Source organism: Melanotaenia boesemani, chromosome 20, assembly GCF_017639745.1.
Source record: "Melanotaenia boesemani isolate fMelBoe1 chromosome 20, fMelBoe1.pri, whole genome shotgun sequence".
Classification (NCBI taxonomy): Eukaryota; Metazoa; Chordata; class Actinopteri; order Atheriniformes; family Melanotaeniidae; genus Melanotaenia; species Melanotaenia boesemani.
In genome coordinates, this window is record NC_055701.1 from 21,485,172 (window position 1) to 21,508,810 (window position 23,639).

Consider the following 23,639-nt stretch of genomic DNA (forward strand, 5'->3'; position numbering starts at 1 on the left):
GTGTGTCAGTAAGTGCAGCAGTGATTAAAGCCATACAGGATAATCCTAAATGATAGTTTACGTTTATTTAAAAAATATTATTGACTGTTTGCTTTTACAAAATTACATTTACGTTTTTCATTTAGTGCCTACTTTATTTGTAATAATCAGCCCATTATATCCCCCCCAAAAAACACAGACAAAAATGGCCTTTTACATCAGTCCATCGCTTTCATCCATGTAGCAGTTCTGCTTTGGTCCACGAGGGGCCGCGGGGAAGCGTGACCAGTCAGGCCGCGTCGCAGGCTCCCAGTCACCGCCCCTTCCTCTATCAACCGCTTTTCAAAATCCGCTACAACCACTGGAGGATCATGATGATACAGCTGAGACACAAAGCGGACACTCCGGGGTTGCAGGCAGCAAATTCTGCTATGTTGTAAGAAAAGAAGACGCCTCCATCGCTGAACTAGCTGCCTGACAAGCTTCCTGGACATGACAGTTTGCCTCCGAGGAAAACACAACGTGGCTACCGGAGAAATGTTGTAGTTTTAAAGTTTTATTTTTGTTATTTTATCACCGAATTTTAACAGGAGAAGAAGACAGCTCACGGCAAAGTTTGGGGGACTTTGGTGAGTTTTTAATTTTTTTTAAAGAAAGAAAGCTTTTTGTTTGTATTCAGGCGGTTTGTCTTGACATGTTTAGGATATTTAGCCGACCGTTTCCTCCAAACTTTCCTGCTAGTAAATTAGCCCGGTTAGCTTATAGCCCAACTCTCATGATGTCCCGACTGGTTAAGCTAGTTTAACTACTTTACAGCCTGTCTCGCTGCTCATAACTAACTTGTATACTTTAATTCAAGTGGAATCAGTCAAAAAAAAAAAAAAAAAAAAAAAAAAGTTAAGCGTGTCCAGTAATTGATGCTACACGGATAACTTGCATTTGAGACTAAAATGATCCAGATTTTTTCTTTCATTTTTGACTTTGTCGTGCTTAACAGCTATTGTGGCTTTAGTTTGTGGTTTTGTAAGAGTTTCAGTTTTCATTATAAATAATTGTGGGCTAGACGCTGTAGCATCTCGTATGATGATTTATTGGTTTTAAAAACTACTGATGCATTTGAGATGCTCAGTTTTGATCGGCTCCTATTTTATCCCGGATCTCTGAAAATGAACATTTACATGTTATATTTTGTCATTGGCTAAAGCTGATTTTTTAGTCGTCTTTATGTGATAATTTTAGCATTTGAATACGTATTAAAAAATAAAAAGAAACCCTCAAGAGTGAGTGAAATACAATATGATAAATGTGTAAGATCAGATGTTTGGCTGATTTTTGTAGAAGAAAACCAGTCACAGACTCGGTTTAAGCTGTTTTGCAGAGCAACCATTGAGTTGTAAATCTGTGCAACACATTTGCAAAAGTTAGTATTATTTCCTAAATGTACTCAAACTTTTTGTGTGATTTGCAGGTTTTGCATTGCTCTCCCTTTGGTTACTTCTCAGTGATTTCTTTTGTTAGGAACTAAGAAAGGCAAAAATATGATAAATCATTTGGATTAAAGAGTGTTTTAAAAAATAATGAATGCAGGATTCATCTCCTGTTCCACAATAGCCTTTAAAACTACAAGGGTGTTGAAAAATAAACTTTTGAAACCTTTGAATTTTCTGGCTGGCATCTGTTGATGGTGATGAGCGGCATTACCAGTGAATGCTGGGATATTGTGGGGATTAACCTTCTTCTTGTAACCTGCACTGGTTCAGTTCTTTGGCTGCAACAGCTGCTGTCCCACGACCATCACAAGCTCCAGAGATGAAGGCTGTTGGTAGGGCTGCCGGGTTAATTGGCTCAGAAGTTGTTTGTAGAAAGTTAATTAACTCAGCTCTACAAGGTGAACAAAGTGTGTGGAGATATTACCAGATCAAATCTGTCTTGTCATTGAGTCAGGATGCATGGAATATTATAAATGGGAATAATTTACCAACACTTTTAATGCTTGGTCTGTTTCTTTGTAGATTTACAAACTTTTTTGGGGGGGAGATATTATTTCCCCTCAAATGTCCAGATGCACGGCACTGACTGCAGAAGCTTTTGTGGAAAGCCTATTGTCTGAGGTGAATAGATGCCCTTAGTCTGGGGTGTAGGGGACACCTGGCTGAGTGCTTGCTTGGTGATCTCTCAGAGCAGCTGGTAAAGCAGAGGGTGAGGTGGTGCATGGATGCCTATTGTTAAAATGCCTAATCCCAGAATGTGAAGTTATTGCTTCTTTAGACATGTTGCTAAGCTATTCATTTCCTTAACTTTAAATCTCACCACTCAGCTCAACATAAATGTTATTTTTCATCATGCATACTATGCAGTGGGTCAAAATGCTTTTTTTTATGGACCAAGGGGCATTGTCAATGTAATAGAAAATTTTAAATATAGATCTAGAAAATGGTGCAACATAATAAAGCAGAAGTGGGACTGTGAAAGTAAGTGCAAGGATGTGCTAAATAAAATACCAGTGGACAGTTTTGTGCAGTTTGTAGTAAGTCACCATTGTCTCTCGTAAAATTCTGTGATGGTTTGGATGTTCAGTATTTAAGTTAAATCTTCTAAATTCTGCATTAAAACGGGTACATAAACAGATACGATTGCACACAAGAATTTAAAGAACAATACAGGTACAGCAATGTAAAACAGTTAGCTAAAAACACTTGCAGAAATGGTTTTGCAAAACAAGATACTGCAGCTGTTATGAACATTGGTGCATTTAATTAAAAAAGGAAGTATACACAACCAGACTCATACTGTCCAAGTTTTATATTAGTCATAATAACCTGCCTGAACGTTTCAGGTGGTTATAACTTATTTTTATTTATGAGACTTCCTATTTTCTTAACCAGTTGTGACCTTCTATCTTAAAAGAATAGCTTCCCAGAAAAATGCATAAGAATCATTGTTGTTTTTTTTGTTTGTTTTTTAATCGTTGATCAAGAGAAAAATGGCTCTTGGGGTGTTTCATTGTTGTATTGAACTGAACCTGACACTTTCTGCTTGCTTGTATTGTTTCAGTTAAAGAAATGAAGCATACTAATTACATTAACAAAATCTAGATCCATGTGTCAGCAGTTGAGGATGCCTGCCAGTAAATATTGGCACTTTTCTCTGTTGTAACCTCAATTATTCCCTGGCAATTTGCATCACTTTCTTCTGTTCCACGTTATTGTTTAGTCTTGGTCTCTATCACCAGTTCATTAGTTACAGCTTTTTGTGGCATATTTTTTGTTTTCTTTTTCATTTTATTGCTATGAATCAGCATGAACAAGATTAGATATTTTCACATTTCATGCTAATTATAAAAGCACAGAAAACTATTTGAACCACATTGACAGGTTGAATGTTCCTAATCGTGTGCATTTCAGATTTAATTTCATGAGCTATGAAATATTCCAACAGAAAATGTTACAAAACAGATCCACTGTTGATTTTTAGACGTGACCGTGTGTCTTATCAATTTACCTGATGTCTAATCAAAGTAATCGGCTTGGCTAGAAGCTCCACCACGAATGACCCTGGGCCTGGAGCGGTGTGTTGAAAGCTTAGTTCCGAAGCAACATTTACCTGATTGTCTTATCATTGTAATTGGATTACCTAAAGCCTCCGCCACAAATGACGCTGGAGCAGTGTGTTGGGAGCTCAGATGTGGAGGAACTTTCAGATGAGGGTGCTGTTAGGGACACATGCTGTTGAGATAGATACCTCCTCCCTGCTTGTGAGTACATTTTGGTGCGTGAATTGAATTTGTCTGATCTATGTTGCAAAAGGAGAAGTAAGGTGACATCTACTATAATACAAAATGTGACTAAAATTATATTTTATTGTCTTTATTTTCAGGGCAGGGTGCTGTCCTGTGGGATGGATGACGGCCAAGAGCAGGACCAATATGAGGAGCGCCTAAAGGAAGTTTTTAACAGTTTTGACACCAGTGGCTGTGGTTCTCTGAACCCAGAGGAACTCTCTGACCTCTGCCAGTCCCTGCACCTGGATGATGCCACACCAGTTCTTCTCCAGACACTGCTGCAGAACCAGGACCGCCTCACTGCCAGGGTAAGATTAATCAGAGCATTGCGCAGTTTTGTGAATTGTCCCTTCTGATGTGCATGTTATCTGTGGCTTTTTTCCTGGACGAGTCCTCTGAATTTAACATTCACCTTTTTTGAGCTCCTCCTGTTCTCAGGTCCTCATGTCTCCAAGCTTTCTGCTGCTTTGTTTTCTGTCTTGTTGAGGAGAAAATATAACCCCCATCAGCCCTCATTCTAAGTGTCTGTCACCAAGACAACCAAGCCGGCTAATCACCATTCACACAAGCGATTTCTTTGAGTGCACTTCATGTGGAAATGTCTGAAACAGGCAGAATACTTATCATATATGTACACCTGGGCCTCAGGATGAGTTTAAACTTTTTGTCTTTGTTATTTTGGTCCCTTAAAATGACAGATAAGGTTTTCCAAACTGCTTGCCTCCACACTTTCACATGAAGTTTTGTTTGTATATAAGCGTGTGGACAGACGGGTGGCTATTGTGTTGCGCATGTGGGGATGTGTGGGAGGGGTTAATGTCAGGACAGAGGCCAGTGAACGGATTGCCTACCCATGGCATCTGACAATAATCTCAAAACCAAGAAGAAGAAAAGCCTTCCAATAGGCGCCAGCCGTCAGCCTCTGAAGCACAAAAAAATCACCATATTCAGGGTTAGCAGCTGTTGATTGTTGAAGTGTGACCTCCCTGCTCCTGCTCAGACCCTCCTCCACCCAGACAACCAGGGACACCCGGTCTCCACCCGGCACACAGGGAATTACACCCAGTCTAAGGAATTTTATGAACTTCCTTCTTCTTCACATATTTATCATTGCTTAAATTCTGTACAGGGAATCTTAAAGTTTTAACAGCTACAGAGCAATGTCCTTTTTTTTTTTTATTCTTGTTGCAGGTTGACTTTGACCAGTTTAAAAATGCACTTATTCTGGTTTTGTCCGCATCCTTTGAGCCGCCTCAAGCCGAAGAGGAAACCTTGCCAAAGCCAGGTAGAGTTGGATAAATATCCAAGCAGATAAAAAAGGTTAAAAAAAATACAGAGCATGAAGTCACGTTGTTAACTGTTATTCGTGACTGTATCAGGTTTAATATTGAACTTTAAGAAGAGCTTTCTTTTTCACTAAGTCATCCAAGCATAAAAAGTGACTATGTAAGCCGAACAAGTGGAACAGGCCCAGTGCTGAGTCAGCTGCACATCTACAAACAGGAGCAGAAGAGACTGAATAGGCTCAGATCCAATTATCTGTTGGCTGTTTGCAGTGTCATGGTTGGGCCATTGGCTTCATGGTTTAGAAAAGTTTTTCTTTACTATGCCATTAAAAAACTTTTGTGATTGTTATCAGAGCAAACAGGCAGTTAATATTCATGTCTTAGTGTCAATGAAGCACAACAAAATATAGAACATTTATCATTCCAGTGAAATTCTTTGAGATTACACTTTAAACATGATGTTTGTTTTACTGACACAAACCAGAAATGCAGCTCGTTGGTTGCTAGTTTTGAAGAAGTTGTTAGTTTGGAGAAGTAGCTGCTGAGGGAAATGTCAGTCACCAGCATATTTTTTTCAGTGTTGTAGTTGTGTCTTCTATCTTTTGCAGACTACATTAAAACAATATTTTAAAGTGCTGAGCATATAATTCTTGCCTTTTCCCCCCATGTTACCTCCTCAGATTCTCCTGAGATCCAACCAAAGTTTGTGAAGGGCAGTAAACGTTATGGCCGCCGCTCCACACCAGAGTTCATAGAGACCGTTTCGGACTTGTCCGAAGTTGCAAGCATAAACCCAGCTGATGAGGGGGATTTGGAGGACAACTATGATTCAGCTGTTCCCAGGAAGCGTGAGGTAAAAGGCTAAGAGTTTTTTCCAGTATCACGTTAAACCTCCAGACAAACACGGGTGCCATTCTTATCACCTCCTGTCCTTGCATGTTCTGCGTTACTTGGCAACCACGGCCACGTTGAGGCGTTATTCTTAGTTAATCAGCTTAGTGTCATGCAGGGTAGATCCAGAAATGTAATATAGATGCTCCAATGCTGGGTTCACAGGGCGTTCTTCTTTACATAACCACCTGCTTCTCTGTAAATAACATTTTGAACATAAATACTGATTGAAGCGCCTTAGATTATCAACAACTAACCTGTGTCAGTGTGGTGTCACACAAGGCTGTCGGTTAAATGTTTCATGACGTGATTCTGTGTGAAATGAAGTGTCCATCATGGAGTTGAACTTTGTGCTGACTGGATATGCTGGCGGTGATGCGGCACTGAATAAAAACATGTTTCAGAAGCTATAAAGAAGAACAGGAGCATGTTGTAGTGTTGAAACTCCTGCTCAGTCTTCATTAGACTTCGGTGGTCTGAATGTGGCATGATAAAGCTTCAGGGCTATTCACAGCTGAACAGTTTGCATGTTAATGTTCTGGATCATACAAGAAATTAGGGAGGGAAATGTACAGTAAGACCAGCTCAAGGTCTTCGTAGGTGGGATGAAAATGTTAACGCCACCGCTTAGTTGCAAGTGTCTCAAAGTCTATGAAGTCATTAATTGTTTTAGGAGTGCAGAAAAACATTTTCATTATATATTTATCTATTAGCACATTTCAGTTTCTAATTGTAAAACCCTTTATTCTATTTGTGAAAATGCAAATAAAGGGTAGTTTTATGGGGGGTTGTCATGCAGAGCACATTAGACTAGGCTGTGCTAAAAAAAAACAAAAAAAAAAACTGCTAGACTTGTGATGTTCATATCTTGACTGAATTATTCTACAGAGCTGGTAGATCAATTGAAACAGTGTCTGATGTGAAACCTTTTCTTCTATTAGGGTAAAAAAAAAGCCCTATTTTAACATGTGCAACCACATTTAAAAGGATTAAAGAAAACTGTCTGCTGTGGTCAGACGAAGTTAAGTTACTTTCTAATACTGATGCAGACATTTTCCAGGTTAAAACGAGTATGAAAATGCTGCAGCAACATCAGTGGCAACAAAGAAAAACCTCCATCCATTCAGTTCAACATTATAATGGTGGTCAGTTCTGCTTGAGTGTGGATGGATGTGTTGATATTCTGTTTATTGTCTGAGTCCACCCCAGATGCTAGTAGACAAACACTATCTGAGACACTGAATTGAAGTGTGTCTTGGTATTGACTAATCTAGGGTGCAACAATGCAGCGCCGTCCGGCCTGTGGACCAGCAGATGGGGCTGGGTCGGGGAGGGGCTGTGCCACAGAGACGGCAGACCTGGTGTTGTGGGAGGAGGAGGGTGTAGGACTGTGACGGAGGAACAATGAGCCTTGCTACCCCCTCCCTCCTGGATGCCTACAGTCCATGTATCAACATGCCACTTGCAGAATCCCATCTGCTCCTCATTCCCTCACTGTCAGCTTCCTAAACAAAAGATGGGCCACTCTGGGACTGGGTCACAGCCCACTGGGTCACACCCAGCTGAGCCCCACCCCCTTTAATATTTGATTAAAAAAAAAAAACTTTGTTTAAATTCAGTTAAGCAAAGTTCCTGGATTGAACAGTATAGTTGTGATAAGATAGCTGAAACTAAAACAGACAACTTTTCTCTCTCCTTCCATTCATGGCTGCCAACAAAAGCGTTGTGATTTTAATTACATTATTCTCTCCATATGCATCTAGACTGGACCTTTCCCAGTTTAAAATATTTGAGAGCACTTGTTTTAAAAAAACTGAGATGATAAATAAAAAAATGTTTTTTTATATATATGGTTATTCTTATTTTTATTTTGTGTGTCTTTTGTCCCCCGCAGCGCTGGAATGCCAACGAAACAAACACAGAGGAGTATGAGGCAGAAGGTATGTCTGACTCAATGTTTTCATAGATTTTACTTTGTAGAGTTTTGCAGTTTGTCAGCAAGTAATCTGCTTCTCGTCTGTGTGCAGGTCAAATGCATCTCTGGAACCCTGATGAGCCGAGCACACCCCGGGGATCCATCGCTCCTCTTCCCTCCCGTTTAGAAGAGAGGTTGCGTGATGCTTGTGAGGAGTTGGCGATAACGCTGGACGGATGTGCCGGTCACACCGAACTGCTGGCTCTCTGTGAACATTTGGGCTTAGAGGTGTGATATCCTTGGCCTTTTTGCTTTTCTGGGCGTTTTCTGTAACTGCTCCAAATCACATCTTTATTTGTGCATATAAGACAGCAGTGTACAGTTTCAAGCTTTAGCAACATTTAAATCCTTCATTATGAAATGATTTAAAAACCAGTCACTCCAACACAAATAAATAAAGTACTAAACAAATCCTACATTTTCCAGCTGAGCGGGGATGTTCTGCTGAGTCTTGCCGGCGATGGCGTGATGAATGTTCAGGAGTTTGTATCCAGGGTTGTAAACCCCAGCAAACCCCCAACACCATCTGCCTCCACACCATACAGACAGCTTAAACGGCATCACTCTACTCAGGTACGACATTTGTCTCAGCACCACCAGGTTACAAGCTTTGGGATTTCTATTATATTAAGCAATACCTTTTTTATTTGTTTCATTTGAAATAAGGAGACTAAATACAAAGCATAATGTATGTGACCAGATGTCTGTAGCATTTCATCTGAGTTTGTTCCTCCTCCAGCCCTTTGATGAGGGAGGCCGCAGGATCTCTGTTTTAACCAGCACCATTGGGATGCGTCTCTTCTCTATACTCGATGACGGCACTGGTTTCACTCCAGCTGAACAAATCCTGGATGCCTGGATAGAAGAGGGAATAGAAAACAGTGCTGAGATCCTGCAGGTAGCGTACTCGAGCAACTTTAGTGGCCATCTTTCTGAACAAATGTGGAATTTGCAACAAGGCAGATGTTTCTCAGTTGTTTTGGATAACTGTGTAAAGAAGAGGAATTATTGGGGTGAGAAAACATAATACAGTTGTGTTTTAAAAATGTTTCAGGCTTTGAATTTTGACCTTGAGGGAAAACTGAGCCTCGCCGATCTCACCATGGCACTTGAAAACGAGTTGCTCGTTACTAAGAACGGGATTCACCAGGCCGCACTGGCGAGCTTCAAAGCTGAGATCAGATATCTCCTGTGAGTATGAGTCACTACGGTAATGCAGCTCATTTAGATCCTAATACAATTTCCTAATCCATGATTAACTAGATTTAAAATCATTTTTAAGATGCAAGTTTGAAATGAAAGCATGAAAACTGCAGAGTGGTTGTAGTGATATTTGACTCCTTTTTTTTTTCTTTTCTTCGTCAGAGAGCGTGTAGACCAAGAAATCAGAGAGAAGGAGAAAATCAGATCTGACCTGGAAAAAGCAGAGAAGCAGAAAACTCAGCTTGCCACGGAGGTGGATGAACATCACTCTGCAATTGAGCACATGAATAACCTCAATCTCAGGTAATCCACCACTCAGATCACCCCTTTTGTACTTTTTCTGGTTTCTTCTTCAGAAACCACAACATTTTTTAATTTTTAAATGTTTATTTTGTTCACTTTTTTTTTGTCCCGGTCTGACTCCTCTAGATCCAAGCTTCCTTACTGAGGTGGATTTTCAGGATTGAAATTCTGAGGGATTATAGCTGTCACCTCCGCTAATCTCATTCATTCAGACTACAGCTGATCCTTATTAGTTTTGCATCTTTTTACTTAACATTACATTTAGAAAGTTCAGTAATCAATTAATTTTTTTAAATAGTGTAGCTTTGCTTCAGTAATTTTTCTTTGTGAGAACTTGGAAACAAGTCATATTTATAATTTTACTCACTGCTTTGACACAGATGCTGAGGTTTTTATCATTTATGTTTTAGCATTTTGTGTCTATTGTGTTTAATCTTTGCAGGAAGCTTGAGCAGGAGCACAAAGAGAAGCTAGCTGCAGTCCGATCAGAGCTGATGAAGGAGATGGACCAGATCCACCAGCAGGCGGGTCTGCAGCGTGAAGAGCTGGAGGCAGAGATCGAGAAGATCAGGGCGGACGAATCTTTTCTCAGAGACCACCTCTCCATCTCGGTGAAGGTACCAAAACAATCGTTGACTGATGTTTGTGTGATTGTTTCCATAAAGATGGTAACTTATTCACAGTATATCTCCTTGCTGATATGTTGGCTTAGTCTGGCTTCTCTCCGTATTTTACATTACCATCTGTTTGAATATAAACATAGTCTATGTTGTTGAACTGTGCCCTTTTTCAGGAGAACAGGCGTCTTGAAATGGAATTACTGGACAGTAACGAGAAACTATCAGAGGCACAAAGTCAAATAACCAAACTCCAGACCAATTTAGACAATATTGTGAAAAACAAGGTAATGGTGATGCTGTCATCTCCATTTTTTTTGGTAAATATATGTTGCTATTTCTTTTATAGTGTACTGTTTTCCTGCTTTGTCTACAATTTGATGTTTTATAAATGTCTGTTACTGAGCAACTCTTTCTGGTTATTTTTGGACCATTAACTCAGTTCATGTTATAATATGATGTAATTTCCTTTAGTTTGGGGACCTAGACCCTGGCAGTGCAGACTTCTTAATCCAAGAGGATCGCATTAAACAGCTGCGCAACAGTTATGAAGCACAATGCAGGGTAACTGTTTCTTTCTTAGTTGAACTTTTTCTTTATGCATTAGCATTAAAAATTTGGAAACAGACTAAATTTGATAGAGTTGCACATATTTAACTCACAGTCCTCCTACTTCACAGGAGCTGCAGGATCGTATTGACGAGCTGCAGTCAGAGTTACAGGAGTTCCACGCTCTCGGTCGAACTCTTGAGCCCTGCCACAAAACTCTGTCTGAGGAGCTGGAGAGTAAAAGTCCTGGCATGGAGTCTGACCCAGGTAGACCTATGAATATCTAATTTACCAACATTTTACATCGAAACAAGCAAACTCTTCGTCAAATCTAAGCCCACTGATATGCTGACTATTTACAGGTCTCGGTTCAGAGGATGTTCAGCCTTTCAGCATGAGCCTGGAAGCAGAGATGATGATGGAGCAGCTGAAGGAGCAGCATCTTCAAGAAATGGAGGATTTGCGAAACCAGCTTGAAAGCAAGGTTTGTTTTTAGAGATGAAAATGAAGATTGTCATCAATCATGAGAGCCTGCAATCATGATATCAAAATAATTAAATCTGAGTATTTTATCAATACGCTTATGATATCACAATTGAAATTTAGCATTTCAAATTAAAACATTGACTGAATTTTCTTATTTGGGGGTCAAAATTTCACTGTTGAGTAAATCTTTTTCCCCAGAAGGAAAGAAATAGGTGAATTAAACTAAAGCAATATTTGATCTTTCCAAGATTTCTGCCAATATTATGATAATATCATCATTGTGGCTACAATCTCTGAAACAATGACTGTCCTTATTTATATTTTATGAATTATAAAGTTCAGTTCAAAGTGTCTTCAGATTGCCATATAAACTATAAGGCAACTCAAAATGGAAATGAAAAAGTAGAAATATGTTTTCATTCTGCTTATCTGATCATTCAGTCTTCTGTTTTCATTCTTGCTATAGATGAATGAATTTGACATAATGGTTGAACAGCAGAGGGCGACCCTCGAAGACCAGAAAACTGCCCTGGCCCTCCGATACCAGCACGAGGTCCAGGCTTTGAAGGAGGAGATGGCCAATGTTCAGAACCAAGAACAGGAGCTTCAGAATCAGCTCGAACAGGCGGAGCTGGAACGGACCTGTATGGAGCAGAAACAAGCCAAGGAAAGAGAAGCTCTTCAAAACCAGCAAGAAGAGGAAGTGGCAAACCTCAGGGAGCAGCTGCTGGAAGCACACACTCAGGCTGCAGACCTGGAGGAGCAGCTGAAGACCCTGGAAGCCCAGCAAGAACATATGAATGAAAACCTTCTCACTAAGGTGGAGGAGCTGAGGAACCAACATGCTGTGGAGATCAGAAAACTAAAGGAGGAACAAGCAGAGCAACTAGACGCCAGACTGGTAGAAGAGAGAAATGAGCTGCAGCAGCAAAAGGCTGAGTTGGAGAAAAGCTTATTAGATGACTGGGAAAGAGAGAAGAAAGTTTTGGTAGAAAGCCATGAAGATGAACTAAAAGTCAAACTAGAGGAAGCAAAGTTGAGGTTTGAGGAGGAGCGAGATGAAGTTGTGAAAAGGTTGACAGAGCAGTGGCAGAAGGAGAGGGCTCAGCTGGATGAGCAGAACACCGAGTCTCTGCAGATGCTGCTGGAGGAAGAGATGTTGAAGCTGGTCAGGGAACAAGAGGAGAAGGAGAGCACGCTGAGGCAGCAGTGGGAGAGGGAACTAGCTCAGCTTCAGGAGCATCACGAGAAGGTCGTGCTGGACAGAATACTAGAAGAAAGGCTGCAGTTACAGGATCAGTTTGAGCAGAGGGAGAAAAGGTTGAAGGAGGAGTGGGAGAAGGAGAGACTGCAGCTGGAGGAGGACTATGAAGGGATGATCCAGGACAGACTAAATGAGGAGAAAGAGAAGCTTGAGATTGAAAAAGAGGAGGAAGAGAAGAGGATAGAAGGGTTAATCACAGAGGAGAGGGCACGTCTGGAAGAGAGCCATCGAGACGCCATGAAACAGCTGAGCGTGAAGCACGCCGAGGAGAGGGACGCACTCAGCGCCATGTTGGACAAACTGCGAGATGACATCGCTCGGGAGAGGTGAGACACACGATTAAGAATTCTGTTAAATAGTTTGACTCTTTGAAGGAACATCTTTTGCTGAGTGAGATGATTTTTTTATAGGATTGTTAATGTACTAAAGTTTAAAACTGTTGCTTTAATAAACACTGAATGACCCTGTACAGGGAGGAGGTTGAGATCAGCTTCACCCAGAGAATAAGAGAAGTAGAAGATCGTTTCTCAGGTGATCAGGAGTCTGTTGCAGAACGTTTTCAGGCTGATATCTTGAAACTCGAACAGCACTACCAAAGTGAGCTGAAAGCTCTGTCTGAAAGCCACGTCACACAGAAGCTTCACTGGGAAGCAGAGATGCAGAAGGCTCTGGAGAGCGCCCAGGAGCAGCAAAGAACGATGGAGGAGGCTGCAAAGATGGAAAGAGACGAACTAAATGAGGAGTGGGAAAAACAAAGACAAGAACTCGAAGGTGTTCACAGTGAAAAAATAGAGGCACTGATGATGGAGAACAAGCAGCTGCAAAATGAGCTGGATGACGTGATGAGCAAGGCCCAGAGTAAAGAAATAGAGCTGAGCATGCAGCTGAACGATCTCCATAGTCGACTTCAGGAGAAACACGAGCTTCTCTCCCAGTCTGACAGCAGAGCACTTCAGATCGAGCTCCTGTTGAATAAAACTGTGGAAGATTTTAAGCAAGAGAGGGCAGAACTTCTCAGTAACAATTCAAAACTGGAGGCAAAGTACAATGAGATGCTCAGCTTTTCCGAGAGGCAGGTTGCAGAGAGGATTCAGCTGTTAACTGAGCGCGATGATTTAAAGATGAAAGTTGAAGAGCTGGAGATGCTTCTTAAACAAGTGGTGGAGGACTTCCGGCTTGAGAGGGAGGAGCTCCAGGAAAACTTGTTCACACTTGAGAAAACTTTTAAGGATTATCAAGAGGTTGATGAGGAAGGGCTTAGAGCAGAGAGAGATGTACTTAAAATGAAAATAAAAGAGCTAGAGATGGAATTAAATCAGCTTTCGGCATGTGCAGAGAAAACCAAGAGGAAAGAAAGAAACAAATCAAGTGACATTGATGAATTTCTTGAGGAGCTATCGAAAACCAAAGAATGTATTTCTTTGTCTGAAGGAACATCTCTAGATCAGCTTGAGCAAGATGATGGATCAGAGCTCTCTTATACCGTAGATAAAAGATCTAATAATATAAATGTTGATCAAGACTATAATGATGATTGTTCTGATACCAGAAGTGATCCGGAAGATGAGGAGTGGATGGATACTAATGTACACCCAGAACAAGTTCAATCCACTGAGGAAGAAGTGACTGAGACTCATGACTTGCAGCATGAAAACATCAGTGATGATGAGGGATGTGATGAAGAGGTCAACATTATTCCTGGTCACATGCTTGAAGATATAAGCCCTGAGCAAGGTGAACCCTGTCATGAAGATGATCACCTCAGTTGGAAATTGCCTGACAGTTATTTATGTGTGGACAACAAAAACAAGGCGGTTTTCCCAGAGATTCAGTGTGAGGCCATCTCATCGCTCGAGGCATTTGATGATGGTGAGAATAAAGTAGTTCTTGAGTCCTATGAGGAGGAGAGCAAACCTCAAGATGTACCGGCGGTGGACTTTGGAAGCTGCTCCCAGCATCATGAGACTGTGGTTGGGGCCTTGATGCTGGAGGAGACTGGTGACCCTGGTGAGCACTGTGTGGAGGATGCTGAGGTTGAATATTTACCAAATACCTATCACGACAACCAGGACGTTGAACTAGTTTTAGATTCACACAATGAACATTTAACGTCAGGAATAAAAGATGAAAACCATGATCAATGCTCACATGACTGTGTGGAAACTTCACATGGAGATTCTGATCAGGAAAACCAGGAGTGTTCCCTTCTAAAATTACAGGCTTTGTATAACACTGCCTCAGAGGAGAATATTCTCCTGCATGAGAAGATTTCTTTGCTTCAACAGAAAACAGAAATGCTGGAGAATCTGTTGGCTCATCACAGTGAGAAAATAAAAACTGGCCACCAGATTTTAGAGGAAAACTACAACCTCAAAGTCCAAATGCTGGTGTTAATGGAGCATGTCAAAGAGCTGGAGAGGAAGGCCTTAGAAATGACAGATCTGCAGATTAGATATGAAGATTGCATGTGTGAAAACACTAAACTAAAGGAGCAAAACGGTGAACTTGAGAAGAGAGTTTGGAGCCTTGAAGGCAGAATCAACGTTGTCCATGATTTCCAAGACCAGCACGTTTCGCTCGTGGATGAGATCAGCAGGATGAGAGGGGAGAACACCACCTTGTTTCTGCTGTTGAATGAGCTGGAGCAGCAGGAGGATGCCGAACAGCCTGAGTTGCCCACAGACGAGGATCTTCTTCTGGAGGAGAAGGTGCAGGCAGGGATGCACCTTGAAGATTGCTGTAAGGAGTTTGAGAAGCAGAACAGCAAACTTCGCAGAGCGATCACAGCGCTCCAAGACAAGTCGCAGACGTTAAATGAAACGACTCTGGCTCATAGGTAACGTGGAGATAACTAGGACCCTCCATTTCCCTGTGATCTGTGTTACCTCATCCCTGTAGTGCTTTGACGTTAAGCACTTCTTTTGGTTCCCAGTCGCAACATAGTGCTGTTGATGTCGGTTACCCTCCTAAATCCTTCGTGAGATTTTTAGCGTTTAGCTGCTTTGATCCCTAGTAAATCATAAGAAAGCAAAAATATGTTTTTATTTGTAAAGCTTAGATTTTTTTTTTGCTTTTAATTCAGCTTTCTTGTATTTTAAACTTAATTAGATTTATTTTTAAATGTGTTGAAATTGAGTTTTTATGGTCTTTCTTTGTTAAGATCTGAGGCCAGTCGTCTTGCGGGAGAAAACATCGTCCTAAGGCAAAAAATCGCAGCACTGAAAGAAGGAGACTTGAAAGAAGCCCAGGATGAGTTGATGTAAGCAGCACCTACTATGACCTGAAGTTTATCACCTCCTTGAATTTGTCCAAGAATTTCCGTTTTTCTATTTTTTTATTTTTTATTATTATTTCAGACAAACCCTGGAATACTTGAAAACAGAGAAGTTTGCAGCTCAAAAGGCAGCAGATAATTACAAGAATGAGGTAACGAACTAATTAAATAAACTGAATTAAAGTTGTTTTTTCTCATCCAGAAGCAGGTGTTAAGGTTTATTGTTGTTTTTTTCTGCAGATTTCAGAGTTGCGTTTGCAGAGCCAGCTGCTAGAAAGTGAGAACGGCCTCCTCACAGAGAAAAACACCCAAAATTTTGCTGAGATGGAGAGTCTTCAGCAGCAGCTGGCAGAGCTGATAAAGGAAAAGGCTGAAGAGAAAAACAAGGTAAGACCCGATGAATGACCGATGGTTGTCATGGTGCCGCGGTGATTGTAGCAGGTAGTTAATTAGTGGCTGTTTTGTGTTAGATGGCAGCTTGTGTGTTGGCTCTGGAGGCAGAGTTGACCAAAGCTCTGGAGGACACTGCACAGCTGGAGGAGAGAAATATCCAGCTGTCACAGCAGCTCTCTGACCTCAGAGAGAAGGTGAGAACCCGATTATTGGCACTCTTGTGAATTCTATAGAAATGATTCAGAAACCAATTTGACACCTTATTAACACCCCATTTTCCCTGTTTAATTGCCTAAAACAATAAAATAAAAAAACTGAACTTGCTATTCGTAGATGTTGTCAATTAAAGGATATTTTTTATCCATGATTCCTCTCTGAACATCACTTTCTTCCAGACTCTTCCAGCTCCACTTTACCCCTCTAACTTTGTTTTCTTCTATTTAGATGGTGGTGATGGTTTACTTTTCACGATGTTTCCTACACTTCCGATGTTTCTTACATTGCATTCACAAACGTTACCTCCTTGTTTTTTTGTTTTTTTATCTTTTTTTGTGCTTTTTCTGTTTTCTGACATTTCTTTGAGTTTTCTGTCCCTGATGCTTTGACATCTTCCAAATTAAGCCTGTATGTTTCCCTTTTACAAATGTCCCATTTTGTTAGTACGTTTTAAATTTTAGACACAGCTGACTGAAAACATCTATTATCTTTTTCTCACCCTCTGAGTTAAATATAACCCCCACCCCCACCCCCGAAAGAGTTTACAATCCCTCCTATTGATGCGGGAGCTATGTTTTCTTTCTGTAGCTTGTTAAAGTCTGCGAGCACTTTCTGTAAACCACTGACTGTTTTGCATATTTAACCCTGTGTAGATATGTGCTAAAGAAATGCAGATTACAGAGTGATGCTATATTTAGTCCAATACCTGATCAGAAAAAGAAATGGTCATTCAAAACCAGAAGTGCAATTAGCTCAGCCATTAAATAATAACGTACTTCTGCAGTACATTTGTGTGTGTGCGTGTCTTTTTTTTTTTTCTTTAAAATAAATATTTCAGTGCTGGTTTTATACTTTTTTTTTTTTTTTTTTTTAACAAGGAATGAAGATTTTATAAAACAAGAAGTTGCAGAACAAGTATTTTTCAGCCTTGAATGTAATTTCTAACTTCATGTTTGCTTCATTACAGCTGTTGTCTTTTTGTTTTTCAGGCTTTCAGGGCGGACTCCGTGGAGAGTCGGCGCAGTCATCTGGTAGAGGAACGTGTCGACAAGGAGACTGTAGGCCTTCGCAACCAGCTAGCTAAATCTCAAGAGAAAGTAAGAGACTGCTGGAACATAAATGTTATAATCGGTTACCAGACGAATGAGATATTGTGTTGTGGGATTTCAAGCAGACTTGCTATGTCTTTTTTTTTTTTTTTTTTTGGCCTTGGACCGTAATTGCATTGAAATGTGGCAAAATATTACAGGACTATAGTTTAGTTTATTTAGTCTTCCAGTTTTACATCAATTAATTCTGTTTAATTATAAGATTCACTAATTCTTTTTTTCCACTCAAGGTGAAGACAGTGGATGAAAGTCTTACAGCTGTCAACCATCAAAGTACTCGACTGAAGTCAGATTTTCGAGTCTTGCAGAAGGAAAGGGATTCCCTGAAGCATGAGGTTGCAGTGCTGCACAAACAGCTGCAGAATGCCAACGATAAAGTGAGATTTGGCGTCATTAGCAGGATTTTAAAAACAAAATGCATACGTGCTACTAAAGAATGTGACAGGAGAAAAAAAACCTTTTGTCTTTTTATTTCAGAACCATATTTTGGAGATGGCCTTGCACTCAAGTGGTCTTCAGAATCAGAGCAAGAAGCTGTACAGGGAGGAGATGTCTCGACTGATGGAGCACGAACAGCTGCTACTCAGGCAGGAAAACGAGAGGCTCGAGGCCGAAGTGCGCAGCATCAAAAGCGAGCTCATCCAGTCCAGAGAAAAGGTTGGCTGACTCCTACACCAAACTGGCATGAAGAAAATCACCAGTATATTTTCTATGCTGGCCGCTAATCTGTGCTGTTTCACTTTGTGGCTGCAGGTCCGTCACCTCGATGCCACCGTCTTGTCGCAGAAGCGTAAACCACCAAGTCAGTCCTCCCTGGTGAAGGCCTTGGAGCAGGAGAACGCCTCTCTGAAACAGGAGCTTGAAGCAAAAAGGGAGGTCGCCAAGGTAAAACCTGCACCCGTCAGACTGGGGAATCCTCACTGAGCCTGCTGATTATGTGGTGGCGGTCTAAGTTGTTTTGTCTGGTTTCAGGGCTGCGACGCTGAACAAAGCCACACAGAGCTGGAGAGCCTTCAGCAAGAAAACGAAGCGCTCAAGGCACAAATGGCTCGACTGTCTTCACAGCTGCTGGAGGTACCCCCATGATACTGATGTTTCCCCTGTTTTCTCTAGAGCCTTTACTATAATTACATCTATGCTCTTGATTTTAACTTAATTATTATCAAATTGTTTCTAACTCCTCAAAAATTTCATAATTATTTTCCTTCTAGCCATACAACTCTACATTTGTTTTACTTCTTTCAGACATTTCAGGCTCAGTTAGCTGGACTTCTTCCTCCATCACCTCACAGGGTGCCCAGGGGACAACATCGTGGTGAAGATCCAGATAACGTACAGGTATGGCACAATTTAAACCTTTAACCTTTTTTTTTTTTTTTTTTTAATGTGCTTTGCCAAATATGTCACCACATTTTCTTTGTGAACACATTCAATTTAGGTAGATTTGAAAACTAAATCTCTTTAATACTAAAGGCTCTGAGGATGAACAGTAGCAGCTGCATTATTACTCATCCATGCTTAACATTTCATATCCTTCCATTTTATTTATTTTTTCTTATCGTGGTTATTTGTTGCTGCTCAATAAAAAAAAATTTCTTGTTAAAAGAGCTTTGCACTATGTCTCACAGTGGATCTGGTTGTAATGGGATACACTGGGAACTGAAACTGTCTTCCATCTACTCCAACCTCTCAATTCAGGTTCTATTAAAAACTATTTTTGTGCCAAAGTTTTGGGGTAAAGCATTACTGAAATTTAACAAACTTCCCAAAACAGAGGGTCATTTTCCAAACACCTGAGTTGAGTATTTTATTGTGGTGATCCTTTTATTTATTTTTCTTTCCCATTTCCTCCTGAGTTTGACTGCTGGGTTTGCTGTACTTTTTATTTTTTTATTTGTTTTTGTTCCTATCACCCATCTCAGCACCCTTCTGTCCTCATCTTTTTATTTCACACATTTACGGTTGACTTAACGTTGAGTGTTTACTCTGTCGTAGCCGCATGTGTTTCTTTGTCGTGTTCAGAGCTTAGTATCTGTTTTAGTTTCCATCTGGTGACTGAAGTAGTTTCAGTGGTGTGATCATCCGGGTGTGGTCATAGTTGTTTGTTTTTCCTTTTATTTTACTCATGTTGCACAAACATCCGTCTGTTTCTAACAGACAGATGTAGATCCATGATACTAGTCATCCTTAGATTACCAAAAACGTAGCAGAGTTTATTTACACTTAAAATGTACAGCATTGGGCAAAAGTCTTTAATCAACCCATTTTTTTATATTTTCATTCCAATGAGTCTGATTCTTTTGTAGTCAGTTTCTTTCTTTGGACATTGGCTGCTTTTTTTTTATTATTATTATTGTTGTCCTGGTAACGTATAAAAACTGAGAGGGGACTGAAGACTTTTGTCCAGTACTGAATATTGTTCATTGTTGCATAAAATGTAAACTTTGCACTACAGCTGAATGTTTGAATACTGCATCTTTGTTCAGAGCTACATCAGAAAGTATTAGCGAAATTATTATACCCATTTAAATATAACATGCAAAGACTGAAGATGCACTGATTGCAATTTATTTGGCTTTATTTGACTTCCTTTTTAAGAATTATAATCAACCGCATAACAATAGAAATTAATTTTTTTTTATTTTACATGTAGAAATAATTGATCAAAAGTAACATTTACATTTTCTTCAAAACTGGTGAAAGCTGCGGGGCCTTTTAAAGAGCTCAAAGTGCTTTCCTAAATGGATGTACTTGTTTAAAACTAAGAAGAGGAATGATGGCATATCCCCCTTTACTTCATTTTATGCACTATCCATACAGGCCCTAAGTTTTTTTCTTTTTTCTCTCTTAAATTAGACCCAATGCAAACACATTGTTTGCAGTGACTGTGCCTGTCACTACATGGTGTTTTTACTGAGGGAGGAGAAAGGAGGAAATTATTAAATCACGCAGCCACCCATTAAAGTCATTCAAGCAAAAAAAAAAATCATCTTATGCTGATAATCAATTGGTGCTTTCATTAATTATAACCGCATCAAATGAGCAGCATGTAGGTATTACCGACTAAATGGTTTTGAACTGATGAATGGCTATGAAGAAGAGATTTTACATACAACTAAGAAATAAAAAGAATAACCTTTTTATTGAGTCTCCAGGAGTTGGTTAGCTAAAGTTCAACATTATCAACTTAGTAAAATTTTATTATTCACTTGAATTACATTTGATTTTAAATATTTGTCTTCTGCATGTAGTTATACTGTTAATTACTCATTATTTAATACTTATTAATACTTATTCCTGGTGTAAATGATCTAAAACCCTATTTAAGCCTCTACTGTATCGCTAACCTGTGAAGGTGTTTAGGGTTAGAGGAGAGGGTGGAGCTCTGGTGAAGTGTACCTGCCTTTTCTCTCCAGGGGGCGATGCTGGAGCAGCGGGCGGCTCATGCAGACAGCTACCGGCGGATCGGTGGATTGTAACGTCGGCTTCTCTCACCTGTTCTTCGCTTTAGCTTCTCATATTCTGCTCTTCCTCTGCAATGTTTGGAGGCAAAAATCTGATGATGCCATGTTTTCTGCATCCTTAAAGGAGATTGTGAACCATTGTGGTGCCTAATTCAAAAGGCTGAAAGCTGTAATTGTATGTCAGTGCTGCTAGGTGGCAGGAAAATGCACTTTTTTTTTTTCTTTTTCCCAAAGGGATTTTAATTGCAACAATGATTATACCATTGAGAACATGAAGTTTGTCAGACATGCTACAGAAAGTGTAACACCGGTTGTATGCATATGTATTTTGACAAACTGGGACCTGACCTTTTGTATTCTAAAAGTGTGTCCTGATTACAGGGAACCTTCTTAATGCTGGGTGTAAATTCTGGAGATGTTCTGTATTGCACTACTTCTGTTTTAGAACTGTGACAGGGTATATGTGTATACATCCTCAGAGGCTAAATCTAGTGACAGTTTGCCTTTTGATCGTGGGGAGTGTTACACTGAGGCGCACTTTGTGCCTTCTGAGCCTTTTCTGTCAATCAAACCATTCCTGTCGCTTACTGTCTGGTGATGTTCCTGTCTGTGTTTTCTCTGGATGTTTTTCCTTCATATTAATCCCGTATTTCACATTTAACACTACATTTAATTAAAATGTGTTCTGGACCTGTTTTTCGTCAATCTTGCACAGCCAAAATGAATCGTGTACTTATTTGAGTTTATCTCAAAGAAGAACTGGATCATTTTGTTTCACTACTTTATTTAGTATTTTTATTAGTTTGGGTGTTATTGTAACAATGTGATATCTATTATTATTTTTAGTTTTCAACTTGCTTAGTGAGACTTTTCCCCTTCATGTATTGAATTAAAGATTTTTTTATTATTTATTTTGTCCTGATAGGGTTTATTTTATTAATACATTAAATTATTTTTGTAGAGGTATCTGGAATATATGGAGTAGTTTTATACCTATTTATATTTTATTTATTTTTTTTAGAGCATTGTCCTGTCCTTTAGAAATGTACCAGAAATGCACAAAAAGGATTTAAAAAAATAAAGCAAATAGCTCAAAAGAATTTTTCTTGTATGTTGTGATTTCTATCTCTGCATCCTTCATTAGCATCACCTCTAAGCTTGAAAGGTAATTATTTATTATAAAATTATTTAATCTACATTAGCTTGATATCCTTGACTGTCTTCTCCACCAGGATGACAGGGCGAGGAAGATGAAGAACATGGAGGAGCGCATGAGGGAAATCGAACTGTCGCTGCATAACGTCAAGCTGCTGCTTAAAGAGAAGGTCGCTCAACTAAAAGATCAGGTCAGATATCCTCATTAAAAGTTTTTCACAAAGAAATATTACCTCTTCAAGCAGGGTACCTCTATGAAGCAGCTACGGTTAATATCAATTTGGGCCTTAATAGACCTGCGTAAATGGATGGATGGATGGGCAACACATGCTTACAAATGAGCAGTTACAGCCATTTCCAAGCTTTTTAGTTGCAGTGTCACATTTCACAAGTCCAAATTACAGCTGTAGTTATACCTCAGCCATTTAACTTTTTATTAAATTTCCAGTTTGTTTTTTTTTCCTTTTTTTTCCCTTTTTTTTTCTTTTCTTTTTTTTTCTCTCTCCCTGAAGAGAGAAAAAAAAATTAGTTTCTTTAAACCTGTAGCACTTTTACATTTTATTGTCTGACAAATTCAAGACTGAGTTCACACATTTCTGTCACCAGATTAAGCTCTTGCTAGAGAGCATAGGTGCAGCAACACCAACTAGCAATGATGGCTTACAAATGCTGAAAAAAATACAAAAGAACATAAATGTTGTGGGACACTGCAATTAGAGGCAGAGCAGATTATATGACAGCAGGGACAGATTGGCCATCAGGCATACCTGGCATTTACCTGGTGGGTTGATAAGTGTATTTATTGATCTGCCTGGTCCATAAAACTCAATAGATTGGCAGCACAACTTACATTGGGCCAGCCCGCTCAAATTACCACCCCCTTTCACTGTGGTACTTATGCCTGAGTAATCTAAATGGTCACTGAATTATTATTTCCTGACCCCCAGCCCATGAAACACGGTTTGTCACGGTTATTATTTCCTGACAACAGCTGCACTATATTTAGTTCAATAAATTTAAAAAAAGATGTCGCTAAAGGTTAAAAAAATGATTGACATGTTTGCCACATCAGGTCCTTCATCAGCAGCTTCTTTAGATGATGATGATGATGATAATAGAAGCTGCACTGCTTTCACATCTCTGAGGTTCTGGTCTGAGTAGAAATCCATTAAACCCAGTAAATCTGACCTATACAAGTTAGTGTAAATACACCAGCTGTTTACAAAGGTATGAAGTGATGACAAACAGCTGTTTTAATAGTGTTTGGTTAGCTTAGCTTAAATTCAGTCCTTTTGTCTGTTCCTTAACTGAATCAACTTATTGAATGTGACGTTGTTTTTTAACCATCATTCGGCAACATTAACTCCGAGACGGCAGCTTTCGGATTTTATTAACCTATCAGTTATTGGTTGTGGGCTGATAGATACTTTTGGGCAGGAAAAGAGGAGCAGGCATAGAAAAAAAAGTTTCTGTGATGTGTCTGGTAGCAGTTTTCATCTAATTTATCATTTCCTATGCTAACCTGCTAACATGCTGCATGGTTTTATTGATTTTAAGAAGCAGCACAGCTGATATTAACATTTGTGGTTTACAAGGTCCTAAATGGGCCAGTCAGGCCAAAATGCCAGGGCCAATTTTGTTTTGTTTTATTTTGTTTTGTCCCAGTGTCTCTTGGTATGGAAGAAAGATGCAGA

The 23,639-nt window shown here is 39.8% G+C and overlaps 1 protein-coding gene across 2 annotated transcripts in view; it reads left to right on the forward strand.

The window, feature by feature from the left end:
• The first annotated feature begins 307 nt into the window (after positions 1-307).
• Positions 308-23,639, forward strand: part of nin (ninein (GSK3B interacting protein)) — a 24,629-nt gene continuing 1,297 nt past the window's right edge. The window contains exons 1-27 of one of the 2 annotated variants that reach the window (XM_041971345.1): positions 308-608; positions 3,856-4,068; positions 4,952-5,045; positions 5,727-5,899; positions 7,832-7,877; positions 7,965-8,140; positions 8,339-8,485; positions 8,652-8,810; positions 8,967-9,103; positions 9,278-9,418; positions 9,861-10,035; positions 10,212-10,322; positions 10,510-10,599; positions 10,716-10,851; positions 10,947-11,068; positions 11,537-12,660; positions 15,495-15,593; positions 15,691-15,760; positions 15,849-15,995; positions 16,079-16,195; positions 17,207-17,314; positions 17,557-17,703; positions 17,804-17,983; positions 18,080-18,211; positions 18,299-18,400; positions 18,572-18,664; positions 22,023-22,136. In XM_041971345.1, coding sequence (XP_041827279.1) covers positions 3,877-4,068; positions 4,952-5,045; positions 5,727-5,899; positions 7,832-7,877; positions 7,965-8,140; positions 8,339-8,485; positions 8,652-8,810; positions 8,967-9,103; positions 9,278-9,418; positions 9,861-10,035; positions 10,212-10,322; positions 10,510-10,599; positions 10,716-10,851; positions 10,947-11,068; positions 11,537-12,660; positions 15,495-15,593; positions 15,691-15,760; positions 15,849-15,995; positions 16,079-16,195; positions 17,207-17,314; positions 17,557-17,703; positions 17,804-17,983; positions 18,080-18,211; positions 18,299-18,400; positions 18,572-18,664; positions 22,023-22,136 — 4,332 coding nt within the window. In that variant the 5' untranslated portion in view covers positions 308-608; positions 3,856-3,876. Of the gene's footprint in view, positions 609-3,855; positions 4,069-4,951; positions 5,046-5,726; positions 5,900-7,831; positions 7,878-7,964; positions 8,141-8,338; positions 8,486-8,651; positions 8,811-8,966; positions 9,104-9,277; positions 9,419-9,860; positions 10,036-10,211; positions 10,323-10,509; positions 10,600-10,715; positions 10,852-10,946; positions 11,069-11,536; positions 12,661-15,494; positions 15,594-15,690; positions 15,761-15,848; positions 15,996-16,078; positions 16,196-17,206; positions 17,315-17,556; positions 17,704-17,803; positions 17,984-18,079; positions 18,212-18,298; positions 18,401-18,571; positions 18,665-20,742; positions 21,037-22,022; positions 22,137-23,639 lie in introns of those variants that run through there. The other variant, XM_041971346.1, reaches the window with a different exon arrangement.